General features: G+C 37.6%; 1 protein-coding gene across 2 annotated transcripts in view; it reads right to left on the reverse strand.

Moving 5' to 3' along the window:
- The window catches only part of ZFYVE9 (zinc finger FYVE-type containing 9), a 185,438-nt gene that overhangs the window by 23,905 nt on the left and 140,250 nt on the right, over positions 1 to 21,283 (reverse strand). For both annotated transcript variants that reach the window (XM_082834095.1, XM_082834094.1), the window contains 3 exons: positions 20,871 to 21,095; positions 18,906 to 18,988; positions 10,240 to 10,344 (listed from right to left, as the gene is read on the reverse strand). In XM_082834095.1, coding sequence (XP_082690221.1) covers positions 10,240 to 10,344; positions 18,906 to 18,988; positions 20,871 to 21,095 — 413 coding nt within the window. The remainder of the gene's footprint in view (positions 1 to 10,239; positions 10,345 to 18,905; positions 18,989 to 20,870; positions 21,096 to 21,283) is intronic.

The following is a 21,283-nucleotide window of genomic DNA, read 5'->3' on the forward strand; positions in this document are numbered from 1 at the left end:
TTTGGAATAAGCCCCATTTAGTCATGAAGTACCTTATTATTTTGTGTATTACTGAATTGGATATACTAAAAACTTGTTATGTATTTATGCAACCACCTATGAGGGATATAGGTCTGCAGTTTTCATTTCTTCCAATTTTTTTTCTAGTTTTGATACTAGTGTAATGAAGGCCCCATCGAAAGAGATTCCCTCCTCATCTATTTTCTAAGAGTGTATAGAACTGGTGTTATTTCTTCCTTCATTTTGTAAAAGTCACCAGTGAACATATCTAGACCTGGGCTTTTCTTTGTGAAAAGGTTTATAATAATAAATTCAACTCTTTCAATGGACGCAGGGCTATTCCAGCTACCTATTTTTTCTTGACAGAGGTATGAAAGTTGATGTTCAAAGAATTTGTCCATTTTGTCCAAGTTGGACATGTATCAGCATAAATGTGTTCATAATATGCCCTATTGTCTTCTTACTATTTACAGGACTTGTAATGATATCCCTCTCTCTCACATCTCATAATGTTAATTTGTGTTTTTACTATTTTTTAATTGAAGTATAGGTGATTTACAATATTAGTTTCAGGTGTGCAACAGTGATTCAATATTTGTATAGATTATACTGCATTTAAAGTTTATAAAATAGTGACTATATTTCCCTGTGCTGTACAATATATCCTTCTAGTCTTATTTTATAGACAGTAGTTTGTACCTCCTTACTCCCCTACCCATATCTTGCCACTCCCCACTCCCCTCTTCCTAGTTTATTCTCTATATCTGTGAGTCTGTTTCTGTTTGGTTATATTCATTGGTTTGTTTTATTTTTTAGATTCCACATACAAGTGATAGCATTACAGTATTTGTCTTTCTCTGTCTGACGTATTTCACTAAGCATAATACCCTCTCAGTCCGTCCATGTTGTTGTAAATGGCAGAATTTCATTCTTTCTCATGGCCGAGTAATACTCCATTACATAGATAGACAGATAAAGAGATATATCTATGTATCACATCTTCTTTATCCATCCATCTGTTCATGGACACTTAGGTTGCTTCTATATCTTGGCTACTGTAAATTATGCTGCTATGAACATTGGGGTACATGTATATTTTCAAATTACTGTTTTTGTTTTCTTCGAATATACATCCAGGAGTGGAATTGCTGAATCATATGGCAGTTCTATCTTTACTTTTTTGAGGAATCTCCATAATATTCTCCATAGTAGCTGTACCAATTTACATTCCCACTAACAGTGTACTAGGATCCCCCTTTCTCCACAGCTTTGCCAACGTTTGTTATTTATAGGCTTTTTTAAAAATTAATTTTTATTGAGTATAGCTGCTTATAGACATTTTGATGATGGCCATTCTGACAAGTGTGAGTTGCTATCTCACTGGGGTTTTGATTTGCATTTCTCTGATGATTAGAAATGTTGAGAAACTTTTCATGTGCCTTTGGCCATGTGTATATTTTCTCTGACACAATGTCTATTCATGTCTTCTTACCTTTTTTTTTTGGCCATGCCGTGCAGCTTGCAGAATCTTAGTTCCCCGATCAAGGATCAAACCTGGGCCCCGGCAGTGAGAGCACTGACTCCTAACCACTGGACTGCCAGGGAATTCCCTTCTGACCATTTTTAAATCAGGTTGGTTGTTTTTTTGATATTGAGTTGTGTGAACCATGTATATAGTTTGGACATTAACCCCTTATCGGTCATATCATTTGCAAATATTTTCTCCTATTCAAGAGGTTGTGTTTTCATTTTGTTGATGGTTTCCTTTGGTGTAAAAAAAAATTTTACATTTAATTAGGTCCCACTTATTTATTTTTGCTTTTATTTCTTTTGCCTTAGGAGACAGATCTAAGAAAATCTTCCTACACTTTATGTCAACAATTTTCATTTCAGTTATAGTATTCTTCAGTTCTGACTGGTTCTTTTAAATATTTTCTAGTTCCTTGTTAAAATTCTTACTGTGTTCATCTATTATTTTCCCTAATTCAGTTAGCATTCTTATTACTAATGCTTTGAACTCTTGATCTGGTAAATTATTTGTTTCATTAGTTGTTTTTTCAGGCGTTTTCTCTCGTTCTTTCAAATGAAACAAATTCCTCTGTCTTCTCATTTTGCTTAACTTTCTCTGTGCCTATGAAATTAGGTGGCACAGTTATCTATTCTGGTCTTGAAGGGCTGTCCTTGTATGAGTGTCCTTACACAGTGCACGTGCCGACTGGCTTTGGTGGGAGTGCTGCATCTGACACAAGCACAAACCGTCTCTTCCCCCAGGCTGTGCTGGCAGCTATCACCCTGGTACAAAGTGGGGTTGGAGGTGGAGTGGCTAGGAAGAGAGCCAGGTGTGGGCTGGGGCTTCTCCTCTGCTCGGTGGCCATCAACACCCTATTTGGGGTGCAGTGAGGCCCCAGGTTGCTGGAGCAGAATCCCTGAGGGTCAGGTCCAAGCTGTCTCAGTTCCCTCTAAGTGTGTGATCTCCCACTCCCAGCACCAGTTCCCTTGCTCTGGAGGGGAGCAGTACTAGAGCAAGAAGGGCTGAAGTGGGTGCTCAGCATGGGTTGCAATGCGGGCTATGGTAGTCCTGGTCCCAGTCAGAGTCCTAGAATGCTTCAGATGCACTGCCTCCATAAACACCAGCAATGGCTGCCCCTACCCCATTCAGATGCCCTTCTGGGTCCATGTTGGCTCTGTCCTTCACAACCATGCACTCCCCTTGGCTGCAGCAGCCCTTGCCCTAGTGTGGAACTGTGTCATGGAGCAACTGGGGATGGAAAGGGCACTCAGCTCAGGCTGGGGTGCATGCTGCAGTGGTTATGGGAAACCAGCCAGAGTTCTATGCAGCTTTAATCTCCTTCCTCCACCTTTTTTCAGGAGTAGCAAGTGTTTGCATGCACTTCATAATCAGGGTCTTACAGCCCTCCTGTTAGTCCCACTGGTTTTCAAACCAGCTAAGGTGCTCATCTTCTCAGTGTCAGACCTCAAGGCTAGGGCGCCCAATATGTGGCTTGAACAGCTCTCTCCCCAGGGAGGATCTCTGAGCCTATGTAATCCCCCTCCTTTTCTGTGTCTCCTTCTAGGGACACAGGTTGACCTGATCACTTCTCTTCCCTTCCTACCCGATTTTGTGCATCTGTCTTAGAGCCTTGGTTGTACAAGAATCTTTAGGCCAGTTTCCAGTTAGTTTTCAGTGAGAACTGCTCCACATGTTGATGCATTGGTGATGTGTTTGTTGGGGGGGATGGGCAGTGAGCTCCATGTCCTCCTACTCTACCACCTTTCTTGTACCCTGTGTGTTTTCACTATTTATCTAATCAATCTGATTAGAAATTTGATTTTATTGATCTCAAGAACTTTTAGTTTCATTTTTTAAATTGTTTCTCTGCCTTCTTTTTTTCTTTTTTCTTTTTTGCGGTACACGGGCCTCTCACCACTGCGGCCTCTCCCGTTGCGGAGCACAGGCTCCAGACGCGCAGGCTCAGCGGCCGTGGCCCGTGGGCCCAGCCGCTCCGCGGCATGTGGGATCCTCCCAGACCAGGGCACGAACCTGCGTCCCCTGCATCGGCAGGCGGACCCTCAACCACTGCGCCACCAGGGAAGCCCTCTGCCTTCTATTTTGTGAATTGCTGGTCTTTGTTATTTCCTTTCTTCTGTTTGCTTTGTGTTTCATTTGCTCTTCTTTTTCTAATTTCCTAAGGTAGAAGAGTAGGTCAATGATTTGAGATGTCTTTTTTCTCTAATATAGAAGTTTAAGGCTACCAATTTCTTTCTAATCACTGCTTTAGCGGCATCCCACAAATTCTGATATGCCACGTTTTCATTTTCAGTCAGCTCAAAATATTTTCTAATTTTTCTTTAGGTTTCTTCTTTGACCCATTGGTTATTGAGAAGTGTGTATTTTATTCAAATTTTCTATATCCTTGATGATTTTCTGTCTACTTCTTCTATCAATTATTGATACAGGGGGTTACTGAAATCTTGTAATATACTTGTGACTTCATCCTTGTAGTGCTATTTATCTATATTTGTCCTTATAGTTCTAACAGTTCTTGCTTCATGCATTTTGAAGCACTGTTATTAGATGCACAAATGTTTAGGATTGTTGTACCCTTTTGATGAATTGATCCCTTTATAGTTATGAAATGTGTCTCCTTATCCCTGGTAATATTGTTTATTCTGAAATACATTTTGATATTACTCTATCCACTCAAGCTTTCTTTTGATTAGTATTACTGTAGTATATCTTTTCCCATCCATTTACTTTTAAACTATCTGTATCCTCATATTCCAAATGGTTTTCTTATTCACAGCATATAGCTGAATCTTTCTTGTTTATCAATCTAACAATTTCCCCTTTTTAATTGAGGGTGCTTAGGTCATTTACAGTTAATGTGATTATTGATATGGCTGGATTTAAATCTAGCATCTTGCCACTTATATCCTATTTGTTATATCTCCTCTTTGTTCTCCTTTTCTTCTTTTTCAGCCTTCTTTATATAATTCCAGTTTCTTTTTGTTGGCTTATTAGCTATACCTCTCCATTTAAATTTTTCTAGTGGTTGCTTTTAGATTTTTATTCTACATCTTTACTTATCAATCTACTTTCAAGTAATATTATGCCACATCCCATGTCATATAGAAACTTTACATCTGTATACTTCTATTTCCCCTTTCCTGGAAATACCCTTTGTTTCTACGTAAGTTATAAACTCCACAAAACACTGTTGTTAGTTTTGCTTTAAACAATTATCTTTTAAAGAGTTTTTATATTTACCTATATATTTAACCATTTCCGCTGCTCTTCATTACTTTGTGTGCTTCCAGATTTCCATTATTTGGTATTCTCCATGAAGGACTTCCTTTAACATTTCTTGTGGAATAGGTGGCTGGTAATACATTCTTTTAGCTCTTATATTTCTGAAAAAGCATTTTGCTTTTCATTTTTGAAACATATTTTTACTGGGTGTAAAATATAGGTTAACAGTTATCTATTTCAGTATACTTTAAAGATTTTGTACACTGTCTTGCGGATTGAACTGTTTTGATGAGAAGTCTGCTGTCATTCTTATACTCATTCCTCAGTATACAATGTGGATTTTTTTTCTCTCGCTGCTTTTAAGATTCTTCTCTTTACCTCTGGGGTTAAGCAATTTGATCATGATGATTATAATGTTCCTTAATGTAGTTTTCATCCTGTTTCCTGCAGCTGGAGTTCATTGAGCTTTTTTGAATCTATGTGATTATACTTCTCATTAAATTTATAAATTTTTTTTTTTTTTTGCAGTACACAGGCCTCTCACTGCCACGGCCCCACCCATTGTGGAGTGCAGGCTCTGGACGCGCAGGCTCAGTGGCCATAGCTCACGGGTCTAGCTGCTCCGCCGCATGTGGGATCTTCCTGGACTGGGGCACGAACCCGTGTCCCCTGCATTGGCAGGTGGACTCTCAACCACTGCGCCACCAGGGAAGGCCCTAAATTTATAAAATTTTTGATCACTGATTCTTCAAATATCTTTTCTGTCAACCCACTTCTCTCCTTTGGAGACTTCAATTACAGAGTTAGGCCATCCAACACTTCCCACATCTCAATCATGTGCTGTTCATTTAATTTTTCAGCCTTTTCTCTTTGTGTTTCGTTTTGGATAGTTCTATTGCTGTTTAAAGTTTATTAAATTTTTTCAGCAGTGTCTGATCTGCCATTAATCTCATCCAATGTATTTTTCATCTCATTGTCATTTTTGCTTCTTGAAGCTTGATTTGGGTCTTTTTTATATTTTCTGTGTCTCTCCTTAACAGGTATGTGCCTTGATCTTGTTGAAGCTTTATTTTAAGCTTGTTAGGTAGGATCAGAGCAGCCCAAATTTATGGATAACTTCGATCCTTAGGAATTATTTGTCCCTTTCTTACTCTAGCTCATAAGAATACAAATTATTCCTGGACCTCTGAGAACTGTTCTCCCTGCTCCTTTCCAGTGTTTTTCTCACATACATGCACTGACTAGTAATCAGCTGAAGACACAATAGGAACCTCCTGCAGATCTCCAGAGTTCTTTTATTTCCATAATCTGTCTTGTAAATTCTAGCCATCATGCCCTCCCTACACTGTCTTCAATGCAGGGAGACCTCTAGGCTCAGTTTAGGTTCCCCCCCTAACTGCTCTATGGCCTGGAAACTCCAGACAGTAAAGTAGGGTAATCATAGGGCTCACCTTCTCTGCCCCATTGTCCTTTGTATTTTTCCCCCACATATTTTGTCTTGATGTTTAGCTATTTACAGTGGACTGCTATGTTAGTGTGCTAGTGCTGCTATAAGAAAGTACTGCAAACTGGTGGCTTAAAAAATAGAAATTTATTTTCTCACAATTCTGGAGGCTAGAAGTCCAAAATTAAGATGTCAGCAGAGCTGGTTCCATTTGAGGGCTGTAAAAGGAAAGATTTGTTCCAGACCTCTCTCCTTGACTTGAAGAGTCAAGGACTTGACCTGACTTCCATCTTCTCCCTATGTCTCTTCATATCACCTTCTCTTTATGCATATCTATGTCCAAATTTCCCCTTCTTGTAAGTCATACTAGATTAGGGCTTTACCTCTGTAAAGACCCTATAATCAGCCCTACAATCAGATGTAATCATTAAACTGATGTCTATGAAAATCGTTTTAGTATAGTGTTTAAGAGTAGAATTAGAGTGTCTGGGTTTGGAATTAGAGTGTCTGGGTTTGATTCTAGCTCCAACACTTGCTCGCTCTGTGCCTTAATTTCCTCATCTGTAAAAAGGTAATTACCCTACTCATTTCACAGAAATAGTGTGAAGATACATAGATGCTTAGAATAGTACCTGATATATAATATACCCTAAATAGATGTTAGTTAACACAATGATCAAAATAATCTCATCATAAGAACATGAGTAGCGTTACCTAGACCAACAGAGATCTTGCATGGCCTTGATGAAGGAGATTAGAAAATTTATATACAATGACTACTTCATTTATTAAAATTACTACTTCAGAAATATTATCTTCTAGCTTTCTAAGTTTAAAGTCTTTCCTTATATGGAAAAAAATGTTGCCTGCCATTTCAGTAAACAAAGAATGTTGCCTGCCATTCTGGTAAACAACAAATGTTGCCTATCATCAAGTCATCAGCCACTGCACCTGCCACCAACAGTGCACCCTTAGGGTAAATCAGGATGGAGAAAAACAGGATACTGGCCCTAGAGAGTTAAGATGCCTGTCTAAGGAATAATTTCAGTGAGCCCTGACTCTTGCATTTTCCCATAAATAGAAAAGCACTAAAATCATTAACTTGAGATGTCTGGGTTTTTTTATGATTAGCAGTACTCTTCTGATGTTCAACTACATGTTTTGTTTTGTTTTTTCCCATCAAAAACTCCTATATATCCTGGCTCCTCCCTTACCTCTTTGGAACAGCTCCTCAGAGCTATCTGAGAGGCTGTATCCTGGGCTATAGTCCTCAATAAGGCCACTGTATAAAACATAATTCTCAACTTTTACGCTGTGCTTTTCTTTTTTTTTTTCAGTTGACACTTAGAGGCTTCCTCTCTCCACATTTTACATATAGCTGCCAAAACTCAGTTTTCTAAAATTCTACTTTGGTTAATTCACTTTTCTGCTTTAGAACCTGTAAAATCTCTACAAATTATTATATTAGAGTCTAGACTCCTTTGTGTGGTTTCTGAAAGCCTCTGAATATCCAGCAGTCTCTTTGTACAACTTCATTTCCCAGTCGCCTTTAGCCTCTTCTTCACTAGGCAGGTTGATATCTCCCATCCTCCCTACCAGATATGCCCATTCCTGGTGCTTTCCTGCCTTTTGTTTAGGCTGGTATCTATCCCTCTTTTCACTTATTTTCCACCCTTCACTTTATAGTGCCTATACATCCTTCACTGTCCATTTCAAATCTTTCCTTCATTTACATTTACATGAATGTTTATAAACATCTACATGGAATGTGCTGCTCTGGCTGTTAGGGATTCAGGCTCATTTAGACATAAAGCAAATTCCTGACTGCTTCACTTATCAGAGCTCTCCCTTTTTTGAATCTTTAATAAACTTCCAATAAGTTTCAGCACTTATTTCTATATTACTTTATCTTTTAGTTATTTTTATATTATTTATATATCTATATTTTGTTTTTACATTTTATGTTGTTTATATTTAGACTGTTAATGATACAGTGGTAAACAAGACAGACACAGTCCCTCATGGAACTAAAAGTCTAGTAGAGAAAACAGACACTGAATAAGGAATTACAAATATAGTGAGTATTACACATAGAATGTGTGTTATTAAATGAAAGCCTATCTGAAATAAATATGTGGAAAAATGAAAGCCTATCTGAGAAAATGCCATTTAAACTGAAACCTGAAAATTGAGTATGGGTTATGCAAATGAAGAGTAGGGGAAGTGCAACAATTAGAAAATAGCTTGTGCAAAGGCTATAAACAAAAGAAAACATAGTTCAGGGAGTGATAAGAAAAACTAAAGGTACAAATAAAGAAAAATGAATGAGAGGAAAAGTGGAATATTGTGGTGATTAAATGAAATAATGTATAAGAAATTACTTTTTCAACTATTAGACACAAGACAATTCAACTGTCCAACATCATGAGAAATAAAATTACACTGAGTTAAAACAAAAATTGAATTAGAAGGGAAGTCAGTCTGCTAAATCAAGTAAGAAAAATAAGTGATATATAATTGGTAAACTTTATTGAAAATTAAATGTAATAAATGACAAGAAATACAGTTACTGTTTTTGAATAAAGATTTCTGAACCTGCACAACCATAAACCTAGGAGGCAGAATTCAGATAAAGACAGATAATATGAATGGCAGTTGTTGTCATGAATGTCCTCAGTCAAGTACTGAAATAATTATGGGGGCCTCAAAGCTTTTACAAATATACTTGTATAAACAGATCTAATTACCAAACACAAAGTACCATCTTGTAAACATCAAGGATAGCAATGTATGTTATCCACTTGGAGCTGACATCTGATCATCACACTTCTGGCAATAAGCTCCCAGAAGGCAGGCAAAATGTCTGATTCATCTTTGTATCATATCACGGAATATATTTAATAGACGTTTGTGAAATAGATAATAACATTTCAAATATGGGAAATAAAACAAGTTTTCAAAGCGTAGCCTCCTTTAAAAACTATTTAGGGCATAAATTACATAAAAATAGTTCTCTTTAAAGATTTGACTCTAGTTTAGCATGGTTCCAAGGTAGGACTATCTAATAGCTAATTGTATCCCAGAAAAAATTAAGCACACATTCTAACTACTATTTTCTAGTGTCCTGAAAAAAGCCATCAGACAGAAAGTCACAGGGTAAATGTTTTCTTCAAATAGGTCATTCCTACATAATAATACTGAGCCCTGAGCTTAAAAGTCCAGTAAGACATTTCTGTGATTTTAAGTGTATATCAAGTATAAAATGTTTATTGAATGTACAAATGAGTAAGTGAATAAATGGCTGAATGAGAAAGGAAAAAAGAAAGGAAGAAAAGGAAGAAAGAGAAGGAGGGAAGAAGTTATTTTATACCAAGATATGGTGGAAGAAGTAACTGTGGAGTTATCACCCTGTCTAATAAAACAACAAATTTTAACATTATATCAAACTAATTTTTAAATTTTCTATTTTAAATCACAATGATTACTATCCAACACTTTAGAACCCATTTTAAGAAATTTTTAAATTCAAGTACTACTTCACATGGCAAATAGGCAAGAACAGTTATTACATAATTCTGTTATGTGTAGTATGCACAATTTCATTTTAGTTACAAAATACAGCTTAATTCAAAATGCAAACATTTGCTTTCAAAAACTTATTTAAAAATAATTTTGGGACTTATAGGTGAGCTATGATTAAACATTAAGTATAGTTAAAAGTAATATATACTTATAGAAAGAGGGAAAAATAAAAGATCCCACCACTAATAAATATTATAAAGTTAATTTTATACCTCAAAAAGCAAATCTGTCACTGATTGTCAGCATCAAAAGGTCAAAACACAACACATGACACAAGCAAAGACTACATAAATCACGAATTTAACATTTTGTCTTTCTGTTATGGAATTCCCTATCACTGATCTAAGTCATATAATATTATGAACTGATTTCACTGTCGATTAACTAAAACTTTACATGTAATCATGTATTTCTCATCTTCATTTATGATATTCAATTATGAAAAATTCATGGGAAATCTTACCTCATTGTATCTGTTGCTGGGAATTTTGATGCTGGTTTTCCGAACTTCCATATCAACCACCAAACCTTGAACTACTGGCAATGTATACTGGTAATTTCTAAAGTCCTGGGCAAAACCAGATTGAAGTGGAAGAAAGAATTCATCAATGGCAGGATTTAATTTATAGTAATAAAATGAGCATAAATAAAAAGAATGTCAAAATTAAAAGATCTCATTCATTTAAATAATAAGAAAATGTATAATGAAAGCCCCATTGTGTATATTCTACTCTCTGATTAGTCTGTAAACTCTTACAAAGAAGCAGACTAAAAAGTTTCATATACCCTTTATATACAATATTAAACAAATATTTGAATGTTTATCCCTGCTTTGTCACCACCTAACATTTTCTGTTTTTATTTAACTATCTCCTCCCTCTAAGGTAAGCTCCAATAGGGTAAGGATGCTCACTTGTTTTGTTCTTGTTATATCCCAAATGCCTGGAACATCCTGGGGACTAAATGAATACCTGTAGAGTAAAACATGCACGCATATATACTCCACATCTAGTGTGGCTGAAGCAAAATGAGCAAGAATGGTAGGAGTTGAGATCAAAGTGATAGCACGCAGCTAGATTTCATAGGGTCTGGTAGGTCACCACAAGGACATTTGCCTTAACTTTGAGAAGGCTTTTGACCTATTTTGACGGATCTCTCTGACTTTCTCTGTAAAGAATAGATGGAAAGGGAACAAGAATAGAAGAAAGGATATCAGATAAGCATAATAAAAATAATCCAGGCAAAAGACAGTGATAACTTGAACCAAGATGTTAACAGTTCAAAATATGGTGAGAAGTTATCAAACTCTAAATATATTTTGAAGGGAAAAAGGACAATATTTGTCCTCAGGTTGGATGTGGAATGTGAAAAAAAAAAAGAGATGACTCTGAATTTCATGGCCTGGGCAAGCTGAAGACAGGAACTGCCATTTACTGAGATGTAGAATATGACAGGAAGGGGAAGTCAGAAGACTGCAGGAGAAGAACCAAGAAAGAATGGTGTCCTGGAGGCTAAGAAAAGAAAACGTGTAGATATTAGTAAGTTGCTGGATGGAACTGTGTAAAAATTATCTTCTGATTGCTTCTATTCACTCAGGGAAATTGGGCTAAGCCATCAGCTGAAACTGAGGAAAGGAGAGGAGGCACTGGAAATTTGAGAAGAGATCACATGCAAATAGTCATCTAGGGAAGTAGGAATGTATTATGGACCAGGAAGGATTGCCAGGTAGGTCCAAGAGCTTCCTTAATGGTATTGGTCATGAATCTAAAATGAGACCAGTGAGTATGCTACTCTTTTTGTCTTCACTCATATTTAAGCTTGGATGTAAGTTAAGAATGAAGGAAGAATTAGATCCAACCAGGTATAATCAATTGACTTTTGATAAAGGTTGATAAAGGTGCAAAGGCAAGTAAATGACAAATGATACTGAAATGACTGGACATACAAGTGGGAAAAAAAAGAACTTCAAACAATGCCTAACAATCATAAAGATTAACTAAAAATGGATCACTGACCTAAATATAAAACATAAAACTACAAACTTTTTTTTTTTTTTTTTTTTTTTTTTTGCGGTATGCGGGCCTCTCCCGTTGCGGAGCACAGGCAACGGACGTGCAGGGTCAGCAGCCATGGCTTACGGGCCTAGCCGCTCCGCGGCATGTGGGATCTTCCCGGACCGGGGCATGAACCCATGTCCCCTGCATCGGCAGGTGGACTCTCAACCACTGCGCCACCAGGGAATCCCAAACTACAAACTTTTTAGAAGAAAACATGGAGGAAAATGTTTGTGATATAAGTTTCAGTCAATAAGTTCTTAGATATGATATAAAAAGAACACTCCATAAAAAAAGTAATAAACTGGACTTCAACAAAATTAAAAACTTTTGTTCTGTGAAAGACACTGTTAAGAGAATGAAAAGATAAATTACAGACTGGGAGAAAATATTTTTAAAAGATACAAATCTACCAAAGGACTTACATTCAGAATAGATGAAATACTCTCAAAACTCAACAATAAGAAAACAACAACCATATTTTTAAAATATGAACAGTTGAAAAAATCTGAACATTCACTAAAGATATAAAGAAGACAAAATAAGCAAATGAAAGATGCTCTAAATCATTCATCACAGGAAATATACAAATTAAAATCACAAAAATTAAAATCACTAGACTCCTATTAGAATGGCAAAAATTAAAAACCAAAAAGGAGAAATAATGAGTACTGGCCAAAAACAAAGGATCCTTATACCTGATGAATGCAAAATACCGCAGGCATTTTAGAAAACAATTTCAGTTCCTTATAATGTTAAACATACAATATGGCTCAACTATCCCACTCCCACAGAAATGAAAACTAAATATTTACACAAAACTTAATACATGGATATTTACAGCAGCTTTATTCCCAGTCGCCAGAAACTAGAAACCCAGATATGCATCAACAGGTGAATGAATAAACTGTAGTTCATACATACAATACAACACTACTCAGCAATAAAAATGAATGACCTATTGATACTGAAGGGTACCAGAATATAGTACCCCTAAATATGCCTCTTGTTAATCAGTCTTTGGCCAGTCTAATTTAGAGGGCCAGCTGAAGAACCTGAGATGAGTAGAAGAAAAAGATTTTATTTCCTTCCCAACAATACATATAACAACACAGACTAATCTCAAATGCATTATGATAAGTAAAAGAAGCCAGATTAAGAAGGCTACATGCTGTATAATTTCCATTATAGGACAGTCTGAAAAAACTAAAACTATAGGGACAAAGGATCAATGGTTGCCAGACATTACAGGTGCACCAGCAAATTTTCTGGTGATGGAACTGTTCTGTATCTTGATTGTGACAGTGGTAGTAACATAACTGTATACATTGTCAAAACTCTTGGAATGTACTCCAAAAAAGGTGGATTTTACCATACATAAATTGAAAAAAATAATTTTAAACAAAGAGGTAGATTTAATCAGGGTTTACATTTTGCCAGGCTACCACAACACAGGGTAAAAGCGAAAAAAGAACTAGAATTATGTAAAAAAGTGATTTTAATGATGAAACCATGGAATCTTAATGTAGATAAACAGAAAAGCCGGAGGAGTGAGAAACAGTGAAAAGGTGTTGAAATCAATAGGTTGTAAATCCCGGTAAACTAGGGAGAAAGTGATGATGTAGAGTGAGATGCTTCAGTAGATAATCCAATAAATATTTGTAAAAATGAATTGAGATAGGCCATAAAAACCTTAGGCTGCTGTTGCTTGATTACAGGATAAATATCTCCTTTTCATTCCAAAATAGATTACAATCTGAAAGAAAAACTATCTTGTCAAAAATGTGACTAAAAACTAAAGTTACCAAGGAGGGACAAACGGATGGGGGTTGGAATAGAAGAATAGAGAGAGAGATCTTATAGATTAAAATATAATTTTAAAAATTTCACTTCTGGTCAAGATGGAGAAAAGGGGACTGGATTTAGCCTTCTGCCTTAAACAACCAAAATTCACACAAAACACATGGAACAATGATCGCCAAGACACCAAATTTCAGACAACAAAGGACAGTGGTCCTTGAGAGACAGGAATCAAACAAGATGAGCTCTATGACTGCCCAGCTTATGCTTTAGGAGAGTTTCCAAGCTCAGATGCAGGAAGCGGGAACCCAGGCAGAGGCTGGCAGACTTCCTGAGTTGAGGAGACAAAACTGAAAATCGAGAAAAAAATCAAGGTAGCTAGAGTTCACAGGACAGAGAGGAGAAAACTGCAGAGAGAGAACTCCAAAGGTTCACACAGGGTCCCATCAGAATAGCAGTGTTCTAATTAGCAAATGTGTGTGAGGAAACTTCTTGAGGCTAGTGAAAGAAATGCCCGAAATGATTATTGGGAGCATATCTGTTACACAGGTCTGGGAATAGTGCCTATTCCCAAAACCCAGATAGAAAAAGCTCATAATTCATGGGCACTGGGTAAAGTATTACTGTATAATAAAGAATTTGGCTGGCCTCTGCCCCTGGTTCCTGGGAGGTAATCTCTAAACCCATGGAATTTCCTGAGTGATATGAGTGCCTTTGTTATTCCTGGCAGACTCTGAGAGTCTATGTCAGTTTGATGACACTGATGCTAAATGGATAACTCGGGGTGGCAGCTGGCCATTTCAGAAACATCAACCATGTGATGAGAGGCTGGGGCTCTGAGGCACGTGATATCAGCCTGACTTCTGCCGAGTGCCGAAGCGGGGCTGGAGACTGAGTTCAATCACACAGGCGGTGATTCAATCAATCCGGCCTTGTAGGGAAACTCCAATAAAAACTCAGGACACAGATGCCTAGGAGCTCATTCCATATGTATTGTTACACATCAATGTATGTGGAAAGTGACATGTTCCTGAAGACAAAGAAGCTTCTTGTTTGGGACCCTCCCAGACGTTGCACTACGTGTCGCTTCTATCGGCTGCTCCTGATTTATATCTCCCTTGTTATAATAAAACTGTATCATAAGTACAGTTGACCCCTGAATAATATGGGGGTTGGGGCATCAACCCCTGCAAAGTTGGAAATCCATGTATAATATTACATTCAGCTCTCTGAAGTGCAGTTCTATATCTGTGGATTCAACTAAGCATGGACTGTGTAGTACACATTTATTGAAAAAAATCCACATATAAGTGGATCTGAGCAGTTCAAGCCCTGTTGTTTAAGGGTTAACCGCATAGTACTTTGCTGAGTTCTATGAATCATTCTAGTAAATTATCAACCCTGACAGGTTAGTGGGATCTCCCACACTTGTATCTAGTTAGTCAGAACCGTGGGAGGTCTGGGGACCCCTGAACTTGCAGCTAGCATCTGAAGTAATGGCAGTCTTGTGAAGGACTGTGCTTAATCTGTGAAGTTTGTCTTAATTCCAGACAACACCAAAAGTCATTACAAATATAGCTGAGCTCTGAACAATGTGGGGGTTAGGGGCACTGACCCCCTCTGTGCAGTCAAAAATCCATGTACAAATTATAGTTGGCCCTCCATATCCGTGGTTCTGCATTGGAGGATTTAACCAAGAATGGCTCAGGTTGTATTTACTGTTGAAAAAAAATCCACGTATAAGTGGACCCTCACGGTTCAAACCAGCGAGGTTCAAGGGTCAGCTGTACTCAGAAGGGTTTTGCCTTAGTAGTGGGGAATAATCAGCCCTATACTAAACAAGACTTTGGTTCCACCTTACAAATCTTAAAAGCAAGACTCAAAAGGATCAACCTATTTTTTAGATAAATTAACTGTGTTATTTGTAATCAAACTCAAGAATTTTTATAGGAACATAAAAATACCTGGCATCCAGCAAGGTAAAATCACAATATCTGTCATCCAATAAAAAATTTTTTAAATACCAAGGATGCAAAGAAGCAGGAAAATACAACTCAAAATGCTGGGGGTGGGGGGGAATCAATCAATGGCAACTGAGTCAGAAATGAAACACATGTTAGAATTTCCAAACAAGGACATCATAATACTTATTATAATTATATTCCATATGTTTAAAAAGTTAAGTACAGGCACAGAAGATATAGAAAACGACCCAAGTCAAACTTCTAGAAATGAAAATTACAATGGCTGAAATTACAGGAAAAAAGAAAAAGGATGGAATCAATGGCAGTTTAAGTACTGCAAAATAAAAGATTACTACAATGAGGTATCACCTCACACCAGTCAGAATGGCCATCATCAAACAATCTACAAACAATAAACGTTGGAGAGGGTGTGGAGAAAAGGGAACCCTCTTGCACTGCTGGTGGGAATGTAAATTGATACAGCCACTATGGAGAACAATATGGAGGTTCCTTAAAAAAACTAAAAACAGAACTACCATATGACCCAGCAATCCCACTACTGGGCATATACCCTGAGAAAACCATAATTCAAAAACAGTCATGTACCACAATGTTCACTGCAGCTCCATTTACAATAGCCAGGACATGGAAGCAACCTAAGTGTCCATGGACAGAAGGATGGATAAAGAAGATGTGGCACATATATACAATGGAATATTACTCAGCCATAAAAAGAAACGAAATTGAGTTATTTGTAGTGAGGTGGATGGACCGAGAGTGTGTCATACAGAGTGAGGTAAGTCAGAAAGAGAAAAACAAAGACTGTATGCTAACACATATATACGGAATCTAAAAAAAAAAAAAAGGTTCTGAAGAACCTAGGGGCAGGACAGGAATAAAGATGCAGACATAGAGAATGGACTTGAGGACACAGGGAGGGGGAAGGGTAAACTGGGATGAAGTGAGAGTGGCATGGACATATATACACTACCAAATGTAAAACAGATAGCTAGCGGGAAGCAGCCACATAGCACAGGGAGATCAGCTCAGTGCTTTGTGACCACCTAGAGGGGTGGGATGGGGAGGGTGGGAGGGAAATGCAAAAGGGAGGGGATATGGGGATATATATATGTATAGCTGATTCACTTTGTTATAAAACAGAAACTAACACACCATTGTAAAGCAATTATACTCCAATAAAGATGTTAAAAAAATTAAAAAGTTCCAACTCAGAAAAAAATAAATAAAAATAAAAGATTAGTGAACTTGAGGACACAGCAATAAAAAAAACCTGTCCAAAATGAAACACACAGAGGAAAAAAAAAAACACTGAAAAAGAAATAAAGAGAGCATTAGTGGGCTTCCCTGGTGGCGCAGTGGTTGAGAATCTGCCTGCCAATGCAGGGGACACGGGTTCGAGCCCTGGTCTGGGAAGATCCCACATGCCGCAGAGCAACTAGGCCCGTGAGCCACAATTACTGAGCCTGCGTGTCTGGAGCCTGTGCTCCGCAACAAGAGAGGCCGCGATAGTGAGAGGCCCGCACACCGTGATGAAGAGTGGCCCCCACTTGCCGCAACTAGAGAAAGCCCTCGCATAGAAACGAAGACCCAACACAGCCATAAATTAAAAAAAAAAAAAGAGAGCATTAGTGAGCTGTGAAACAATTTCAAGCAGGCTAATAAGTCTATTAACAATGGAGTCCCTGAAGGAGAGGAGGGGTGGACAGAACAATTATTTGATGAAAACTATAAACCCACAGATCTAAGAAGCTCAGAAAACCCCAGCACAAGAAACAACATGGGAAAAAACTATACCAAGGCACATAATCAAATGGCTCAAAAACAGTGATAAAAAGAAAACTTTCAAAGCAAAGAGAGAAGGGTAAAACATTATGTAGACAGGAACAAAGGAGGGAAAACATATTTCTCATCTGAAAAAATGCAAACTGGAAGGCAATAGAGCAAATCTTTAAAATTCTCAAGGAATTAAACTGTCAGCCTAGAATTCTACAACCAGCAAGAGCATCTTTCAAATACAAAGGACGTTGTTAGAAATACAGATGCTAAAAGAATTCACCACCAGCCAATCCACACTATAAGAAACATTACAGGAAATCTTTCAGGTACAAGGACAATGACACCAGATGGAAATACAGATTTATACAAAGGAATGAAAAGCACTGGAAATGGCAACTACATGGGTAAACCTACAAGAAGCTTTCTTAGTTTACATCTCTTTAAAAGATAACTGGAACTATAACTACAATCGCATGACAGAGTGAGGAAATAAACAAGTCTCCCAAAAGCAACTAAACAGTTGGGTAGATTTATTTAAAAAAACAAAACAAACAAACAAAAAAAACCATTTCAGTGCCCTGGAATTAGACCAAAGACATACAATACACTGAGATGTGTTCATTCATAAAAACTACTGAACTTCAAGTAAGAAGAATAGAGTTGAATCTGTGATTTTCTTGCCTGGGGCTGCCTTTAGCCCTGTTCATAGTTCAGCCAGGGCAAGGTAGTTTGTGAAAACAATAAGCTTTGCTGCTTGAAGGATCTTGCTTGATTTGGAGTGTCTCAGTTAAAGTGGTAAGCTCAGTGGCTAGTGAAAAGGACCAGTGGCCCTGTTAGCCTGAGGATGCTAGCCTATTTGGAGCAAGTAATGAGCAGGCAGACTAGCGAGAGATTTAACAAGAAGTTCTGGGAATGAGACAGACATAGGGAACTTCATAAACTCTCCAAATACCCAGGACTGACCTTAGTCTGTGCACATGTGCAGCAGTGACCTTAATGGGCCCAAGCCAACCAACATTCTTGGTCAACAGGGTTAGAGCCCATGCATGTGCAGAGGAGACATGAACGAGTCCAGCAGAAAAGAAAAGAATGACGTTTGAATCCCAGTCCATGCAGATCCATCAAGAAAGTATAGATGCCTTACTGGCTAGAGGTATCTGAACACAATCTCTGACCAATCTTTGGCAAAACAGTAAGCTACACAGACACAGGGGACACCACCAGGATGCCAGGCTTAAAATTAAAAGAAGACATAATGCTGGGTGCTTTAAGTATAACTACTCACAATAATCCTGCAAGGTCACTCAGTTAGTGTATAACCAAGAGCCAGAATCCTGTACTATTTCATTCCAAACCTCCATATACTTTCCAAAGAATATACATGTTCTGTTCTTTTCCTATAGTAACTCTTCACCTATGTGAAGCAGCAGGGTATTAACAAAATAATAAAATCCTTCTCTTCCTTCTCATGCAAACCCCAGTAAGGAAAAAGAAAATAAAAATTCCCAACTTACTGCAAGAAGATTCATGATGGTATGCCCCGTCTCTCCAAATAATGGCTTCCGAAATCTGACACTGAACAGTGGGCAAGGATAAACTATGGAAATGAGAAATGATCAGACTAAGTTTGGCAGCTTAAAATTTTGGTAAAAGAGACATCACGTTTCATAGAGTTCTCAAAATATAATTGTAATGACTCATTAGAGCATAAAATTTAGGGCTCAGAAAGTATTTACCATAACAGCATCACAGACAAATTTGGAGCCTTCTACAAACCACACCAGTCTTTTGATGCAGCTGTTTCAAAAATGAACTACATGTCTTAAGAAGCACTCTTTTCCAAACTGGATTAATATATTCCAGGAAACAGGTATCTCCTGATTCTCCTCTGTGCTCAGGAAGTCTAAAAGAGTTCACTCTTACACATTTCTGACTCAGAACCCTCCTTAGACAAGCCAAACACCAGGTGATCCTATTAGCTGGCTCACTCCTCGAACTTTACGGTTTCAACTGCCTGTACAACACAGGAAAATACAAATGTTTTTCCTCTGCACACAATCCTTTCCTTTCCCTACTACATTTAGCTGATTCATATGCTTCTTTCACAGTTCAGTCCAGAGGTACCTTGGTCCTTCATTCTTGGGGAAGTTAGAGCCCATCTTTGAACTCCCAAAGAACTCTGTTAACTTTGAACATGTGTTTTGACATAATATACGACTATAATCATGATTTCTACGTCTTCCTTACAAAAGTTCCCAAGAGCCTATAACCACGTCTCAGCCATTTCTGAATTCCGGATTTATTATACATGGTAGGCCTTTATTAAATTCTTGTTGAATGAATGAATAAATAAGTGAAAGACTGAAGGTGACCTGCTGAAAACATATAATACACTGTTTTATGTTTGATAAAATAATTTTTAATGATCTCATTTGATCCTCTTAATAATAACATGCAATATAAAAGGCAAGTATTATTATCTCCAGTTGCAAAGGAAACTGACAATCAGACAACTTGAATGACTTCACCCAAAGTTACAGAGCTAGTAAATGGCGGAGTTAAGAACGTTATTCAAGTGGTCTGATTCCTAGACGACCAGGGCAACGTTGATTAGGAAAAGATATAAAGTTTAAAATAAAGCTTGCATGGGACTTTCCTGGTGGTCCAGTGGTTAAAAATCTGCCTTCCAATGCAGGGGATGCAGGTTCGATCCCTGGTCAGAGAACTAAGATCCCACATGCTGCAGGGCAACTAAGCCCGCGTGCTGCAAGTACTGAGCCCGCATGCCTCAACTACAGAGCCCACACGCTCTGGAGCCCATGTGCCACAACTACTGAGCCCGCGCACTCTGGAGCCTGCTCGCCACAACTAGAGAGAAGCCCGTGTGCTGCAAAGAAAGATCCCGTGTGCCGCAACTAAAGACACAACACAGCCAAAAATAAATAAATAAATAAAATAATAACAAAATAAAATAAAATAAAGCTTGCATTTAGGCCTTAATATCTTTAAAAACAATCACTGCTTAGTTGCACTGCTATGGCCAAGGGCAAGGAGGCTCTTTTGTTGCTTACTTTACCAGCTGAGAGTGATCTCTATACCACTAGCTTCCAGTATCTGTTACATTATATAAAATATAATTTGTCATAACTATTTTCTAACCAAGTGACAAAAAATATACTTACCATATACAGCTACTATAAAAATAAAGTTACTTGTTAAGTTGATATTCATTTTTTCTGAAGATGATCATGTATCTATCAATTAACCTATAAAACCAGTAATTTTACAAGGCAATAATGTTATTTTGAGTTCTTCCCATTATAGCCAAAATAAGTAGAGACACTGGCCAAATTTAGCTTAGCTATTCCAAAAGAATACTTCCGTTTAATTGTATCACCATGGGGCTCTCTGAATATCTCAAGTCTGTTTAGTCATTACGTCTTGGTCATAATGCTTAGAAGAGGGTATATTATACTTACGTCGATATTCGGCTCCAAGTCTCAACATTAGTCGGATGGGAAACACTTTAGCCCAAGGAGTTTCCCATTTCTGGATGAGAATCCCAAACAAGTAAGGTGGGGTTGGGAGTACTAGGTCTTGCAGTGACTGGTAAGTAGATGTCACATATAAGAATCCGCCATGTTCTTTACTGCCAAGGAAACTTTGACTGAAGAAGGAATGTCCCAAGTTGCCTACAACATTCCCTAAAACAAAAAAGTTCATTAATTACCATCAATAAATCAATCATATTTTTAATAATCATTATTATCAGCACTGGGCCAGACACTACCAAACAATAATTCCCAACCTTTCACTATGAAAGACACATATTTATAAAGTTGTTTTTAAATAAATGGCATTTATTAAATGAACACTTGTTTTCCAATTTTAT

This window comes from Leucopleurus acutus (assembly GCF_964270905.1).
Source record: "Leucopleurus acutus genome assembly, chromosome: 2".
Classification (NCBI taxonomy): Eukaryota; Metazoa; Chordata; class Mammalia; order Artiodactyla; family Delphinidae; genus Leucopleurus; species Leucopleurus acutus.